The 5,942-nt window shown below is 61.4% G+C and overlaps 1 protein-coding gene across 1 annotated transcript; it reads left to right on the top strand.

Moving 5' to 3' along the window:
- Positions 1–572: 572 nt before the first annotated feature.
- SLC32A1 (solute carrier family 32 member 1) lies at positions 573–5,720 on the top strand. Its single transcript, XM_033186411.1, has 2 exons — positions 573–1,470; positions 3,800–5,720. Exons 1-2 carry the CDS (start codon positions 1,081–1,083, stop codon positions 4,985–4,987), a joined length of 1,578 nt encoding a protein of 525 aa, XP_033042302.1. The 5' UTR covers positions 573–1,080; the 3' UTR covers positions 4,988–5,720.
- Positions 5,721–5,942: the final 222 nt, after the last annotated feature.

A 5,942-nucleotide genomic window follows, 5' to 3' on the forward strand; every position in this document is an offset into this window, starting at 1 on the left:
GCCTTCTTCCAGAACCCCCCAAAACGGAAAGAAAGTGAAAAGCCAACCTTTCGCCTCCATTCTGCACACATTTGGAGAGCGGCTGGTGGCGAGCGATCCGCACAATCGCTTCCCTCGCGGCGTCCCTGGACGGTCGGAGAGAGCCCAGGTGACTGAGCCTGAGGCTGAGCTTCCTGGGGAGCGATCCATGCCAGACACTTCTACCTTCAAGGGGGACTCTCGGCCAGGTTTAAGCGCGAAGGATGGGTGCCAGGGAAACAGACTGACTTCTAGACGACCCGCTTCTCCAGAGACTGACAACTCAGTCCTGCGGGCTTTCGGGGCGCCCAGACCAGTCCTTAGCCAGAGGATCTGGGGCTGCACAGCTCCCGGACTCTGGAGGGGGTGGTCCGGGGGCGGGAGACTACGAGCATCAGCCCACGCCGGCCCCCTCCCTCCCTGCGGCGGCGAGGTGGGAAGGGCCAGGATGCGAGCTTAGCGCCTCCCCTAGAAATGCAGCACTTCGCCCCCCCCCCACCTCCCCTGCCCTGGGCGCTCCCTCTTTCACGCACTCCCTCCCGCCTCCTTCCCAAGGGCGCCCTTCTCCTGCCCCCAGCTCATGTCTGAATCCCTCGGCGCCCCCTTTCTCTTATCCTAGCCCCTTCCTCACGTCCCCTGCCTCCGGGTATTTCCTTTCTCCAGGCCCCCACCCCTGCACCGCCTGATTCCGAGGGGCGGGAGCGCATTGGGCCGCGCACCGGTGGGGGCGCCGCGCCAGCTTCGCGTAGCTGCTCTGACGCTGTTGCCGCCGCCGCCGCCGCCGCCCTCCGCAGCCTAGCCCGCGCCCCGCGGCAGCTCCGCAGTGCACTAGCCACTGCCGCCGCCGCCACCGCTCTGTCAGACCTGCTGCCAGCTTGCCCGGTCCAGCCCTGAGCGAGCCTCGAACGCCGGCTGCGAGGGTCATGAGCCAGAGAGCCCCGGGGCGTCGCGCGGAGAGCAAGAGGAGATAGCGACTTTGCGCCCCCCTGGCCCTCGCCGTCTTACATCGCGTTCCCCGCATCCTCGGGTCCTTCTGTCCTTTCCGCTGTCCCCACCGCCGCCATGGCCACCTTGCTCCGCAGCAAGCTGTCCAACGTGGCCACGTCCGTGTCCAACAAGTCCCAGGCCAAGGTGAGCGGCATGTTCGCCCGGATGGGTTTTCAGGCGGCCACGGATGAGGAGGCGGTGGGCTTCGCGCACTGCGACGACCTCGACTTTGAGCACCGCCAGGGCCTGCAGATGGACATACTGAAAGCCGAGGGCGAGCCTTGCGGGGACGAGGGCGCTGAACCGCCCGTCGAGGGAGACATCCATTATCAGCGCGGCAGCGGCGCTCCTCTGCCGCCCTCGGGTTCCAAGGACCAGGTGGGAGCTGGTGGCGAGTTCGGGGGCCATGACAAGCCCAAGATCACGGCGTGGGAGGCAGGCTGGAACGTGACCAACGCCATCCAGGTGAGCGCGGGATTCCCAGTTCTGCCTGCCCACCCCCCTCCCAGCTCAGCCTGCCAGGCTCTGCCCCCGACAGAGTCACCCGGTGATCTCGGCCTCGAGACCCCCTCCTGAAGCCAGGAATCTCCCTTTCTCCATCCCTCCAAGCCCTGCGCGGGGACCTACGCCCCCAGGCGGTGTCTCCCGCCCTAACCCACACTCCCTCCCATGGCACCAGCTGCAAGACCGCTAGGCTGAGGTTCGGTCTGAGACACCTGTCCGGAGACACTGCAAAAGTGAAGGAAATTGGGGCGGGGGGAGCGGGGAGGGATGAGAAAGAAAGAAAATCAGGATTGGAGGGCACGATTTGGTCTTGGACTCTGGAACGGATTCACAGCTGCATTTTTGGGAGGAAAGAAGAAGGGGAAATCGCTGATCTCGGAGTCTCCTCCCCCTGCACACACGCATTGACACGCACACGTACACAGGCAGGCACACCACATACCCACAGCCCCCCTTCCCACGAACAAACGCGCAGGCACAGGCACACACGACATGCATCTATATATAGACCACAGTACTATCCCCAAATGCACCTGCGTACACCCCTACATCTCCATACACAAAAGCATGTACCTGCATATACCAAACACATGAATACTCGTTTGAACATATGCATACACACATGCACAGAGGCATGCAGAGAGGAACCAGCCTGCTCCCTCAGGTGCTGCCTGTTGGAGACATACAGGTGTACACACACGAACGCATACACATGCTCCCACACAAGCACATTTAGTCCGCAATAATCCGGCATTACCTGTGCACAGACTCGCCCCTCTCGCCCGAAATCCCGGCTGCACCGCAAAGAGGCGGCCAGCTCCTCCGCATGTGACCCTGGCGAAGCCCTCTCCAGAGGCTAAGAATGGCCCCTGCTCTCTAGGCCCTCTCCCCTTATTCCCACCCCCCACTCCCCACCAGGCGGCGCAGGACTCCTCCACCGGGAGCAGGTTTGGAGTCTTGGCAACGACCTCCGAGCTAGCAGTGGCTGGCAGGCTGCGGCTTTCTGGGAGGAAGGAGACTTCAGCTCTAGGCACCCCTGGACCCTTACAGCTTGGCCCCGGGCGTCCCTAGAGCGCACTATCACTGGGGCCACGGAAAGCAGGTTTCCTGGGAGCAGAGGCCTTCCAGGGGTTGCTCGATATCTCGGGGTCAGCAGGACTCCATCGGGCCCTGAACACAAGATGGCCCGACCCAAGGCGCTTTCCATTCCGGGACCCGGCGAGACGGCCTTGCTGGATCACGGACCCGGGGCTGCTCCCGCCTTCGCTGTCTCCCGTGCCTTCCCGGAGCGTCTTTCAAAGCTCCGTTTGATAGGCCCCAAGGGAGGCCAGGGCAGGAGGCTGGAGGTTCGTAGGCCTCCAGGACCCTGGATTTCGTTAGCTCTTAGTCCCCATGTGGATTCTAAACCATATAGCCCTGTCCGCCCGACCCTGAAGCTTCTGGTTCGGTTCGGCTTTCCAGCCCGCCGCGCTGGCGCCTTCCTGTCAAGCTCCTCCTCCTACTTGCCTCCGCAGCCTCCACTTAGTCCCCTTCCTTAGGACTCGCCCTCGCCACACTGTAACTCCAGCCTTGTCCTAAGACTCTCAGTTTCCAACCCTGCTTCCTCCTCTCCGCGCCATGCTTTCCCCAAGCATCTCCACATTGTCTCTGTTCTTGACTCCCAGGGGCTTTGCCCCACCTTCAGCCCCTCTCCCTCTCTACCCTATCTCCTTTCCCCGCCACAACTGCCGCCTTCAACGTTTCCTCCTCTGGTTTGAGCCTGAGACTCCCGAGTTTCCTTCTTTAGCTCCTGTGCCCCATTCCAGCCCCACCACAAATCCCGTGCCCTCTCTTTCCAGTGGCTCAGGCCCAGCTCGTTACCTTTCTTAGCGCCCCTTTCCGACCACCCTCCCTCCTGCCCCTTCTCATCTCCTCCCCCAACTCTTCATTCTGGTCGTGTCCCCAGAAACCATCCCGAAGTATCTCTCTTGCCTCCTGTGGCTTCTGCCTGTTCTCAGCCCTTTCCCACCCTAGCCCTCCCGCTACCTCCAGCCATTAGCTCACCTTTCCTTCTCAGATCCGTCCGTACATCCCTCCCTCTCCATCTCTGGCTCGACACCGGGGCTCACTATTAGCTCCCCTACATCCCCCGCGCAGCCTGCCCTTAACCTCTCCTCCCCGGCGGCTCAGACCCAATTCTCAGTGTCCTTAGCGCCCCCTTCGGGCCACAGCGTTAAGCCACGCCCCCCGGGCCCCTCATCGGTTGCAAGTTCGCTGAGCGTCCGCGTCTGGTTGCCTCTCCGCCCCACAGGGCATGTTCGTGCTGGGCCTACCCTACGCCATCCTGCACGGCGGCTACCTGGGGTTGTTCCTCATCATCTTCGCCGCTGTGGTGTGCTGCTACACCGGCAAGATCCTCATCGCGTGCCTGTACGAGGAGAATGAAGACGGCGAGGTGGTGCGCGTGCGGGACTCATACGTGGCCATAGCCAACGCCTGCTGCGCCCCGCGCTTCCCCACGCTGGGCGGCCGCGTGGTGAACGTGGCGCAGATCATCGAGCTAGTGATGACGTGCATCCTGTACGTGGTGGTGAGTGGCAACCTCATGTACAACAGCTTCCCGGGGCTGCCCGTGTCGCAGAAATCCTGGTCCATTATCGCCACGGCCGTGCTCCTGCCTTGCGCCTTCCTTAAGAACCTCAAGGCCGTGTCCAAGTTCAGTCTGCTGTGCACTCTGGCCCACTTCGTCATCAATATCCTAGTCATAGCCTACTGTCTATCGCGGGCACGCGACTGGGCCTGGGAGAAGGTCAAGTTCTACATCGACGTCAAGAAGTTCCCCATCTCCATTGGCATTATTGTGTTCAGCTACACGTCGCAGATCTTCCTGCCTTCGCTGGAGGGCAATATGCAGCAGCCCAGCGAGTTCCACTGCATGATGAACTGGACGCACATCGCCGCCTGCGTGCTCAAGGGCCTCTTCGCGCTCGTCGCCTACCTCACCTGGGCCGACGAGACCAAGGAGGTCATCACGGATAACCTGCCTGGCTCCATCCGCGCCGTGGTCAACATCTTTCTGGTGGCTAAGGCGCTGTTGTCCTATCCTCTGCCATTCTTCGCCGCTGTCGAGGTTCTGGAGAAGTCACTCTTCCAGGAAGGCAGCCGCGCCTTTTTCCCGGCCTGCTACGGCGGCGACGGGCGCCTGAAGTCCTGGGGGCTGACGCTGCGCTGCGCGCTTGTCGTCTTCACGCTGCTCATGGCCATCTATGTGCCGCATTTCGCGCTGCTCATGGGCCTCACCGGCAGCCTCACGGGCGCCGGCCTCTGTTTCTTGCTGCCCAGCCTCTTTCACCTGCGCCTGCTCTGGCGCAAGCTGCTGTGGCACCAAGTCTTCTTCGACGTCGCCATCTTCGTCATCGGCGGCATCTGCAGCGTGTCCGGTTTCGTGCACTCCCTCGAGGGCCTCATCGAGGCCTACCGAACCAACGCGGAGGACTAGGGCTCAAGGGCGAGCCCCCGCCGCGCTTCCACGCTCTTCCCCTTCTCCCCTCCCCCCTCCCCCACCAGCCCAGTGCGCCCTCCCGCCGCGCTTGGGAAGCCAAGCTTTAAACACCTCTGGTTCCTAGTTTCTGATTATTCGGGGATGGGGGGGTGGGAGGGGATAGGGATTCACGATCCATTGCGTCTGCGTTTCTGTTGTCTTTTCTTTTCCACAACACCCTGGTTTTGGGGGAAGGCAGGGTGCATTTGCGGGCAGGGTTCTCTGTCCTTCCAAGTGGGGCCCTGACACTTTGGTTCCAGTCACCGAGGGGGTTGGGAAGTGAGGGAGAGGGGGCGCAGCTCGCAGGCGTGGAAACTTGACCTTGGGGGGACATTTCATATCCATCCAGTGCTCGGAATCTACAGCGTCCAGCCATTTCCAACAAGAGCGCTTCCCATTCCGGAGACGTTTCAACCCTACAGCGGGAAAGGCTGACTGGGAAATCCACTTTGGGCGGGAGATTTCCTTCAACGAAGCCGGGAGGCGAGAAGCCGCGGCGGGGCCAGCTTGCCTGCCGGTTTTCAGGAATCTAAACTCTCATCTTGTGCAATTTATCAGGTGTGGAACTGTTCTACTGTGCGTGTGGTGTGCTCGTGGTGAATAAGATGAAATGTATATCAGAAAAAAAATCTATCTCTAATTTAGAGTGCGGTGCATAATTATATCCGCAAATAAAGAAGAGACAAAGGCTTGCGCGGCCTGGTGTCGGGTTTGTAAGTTCGTAGCAGCCAGGATCCCCTGGCGCTGGGGGGAGTGGGAACTGGCTCCCGTCGGCTGAAACCGGACATGGGGAGCAGCTGTGGTTAAAGGGTCCGGGCAGGGCTCTAGGGAGCACAAAGATTAGTTGGTGTTGAGGAGGCTCCTTAGGTATGAGGAGAAAGCAGAAGACAGAGAGTGCTGTATCGGCCCCCCT

The sequence above is a fragment of the Trachypithecus francoisi genome, unplaced genomic scaffold (assembly GCF_009764315.1).
Source record: "Trachypithecus francoisi isolate TF-2019V2 unplaced genomic scaffold, Tfra_2.0 Lachesis_group21, whole genome shotgun sequence".
In the NCBI taxonomy this organism is placed as follows: Eukaryota; Metazoa; Chordata; class Mammalia; order Primates; family Cercopithecidae; genus Trachypithecus; species Trachypithecus francoisi.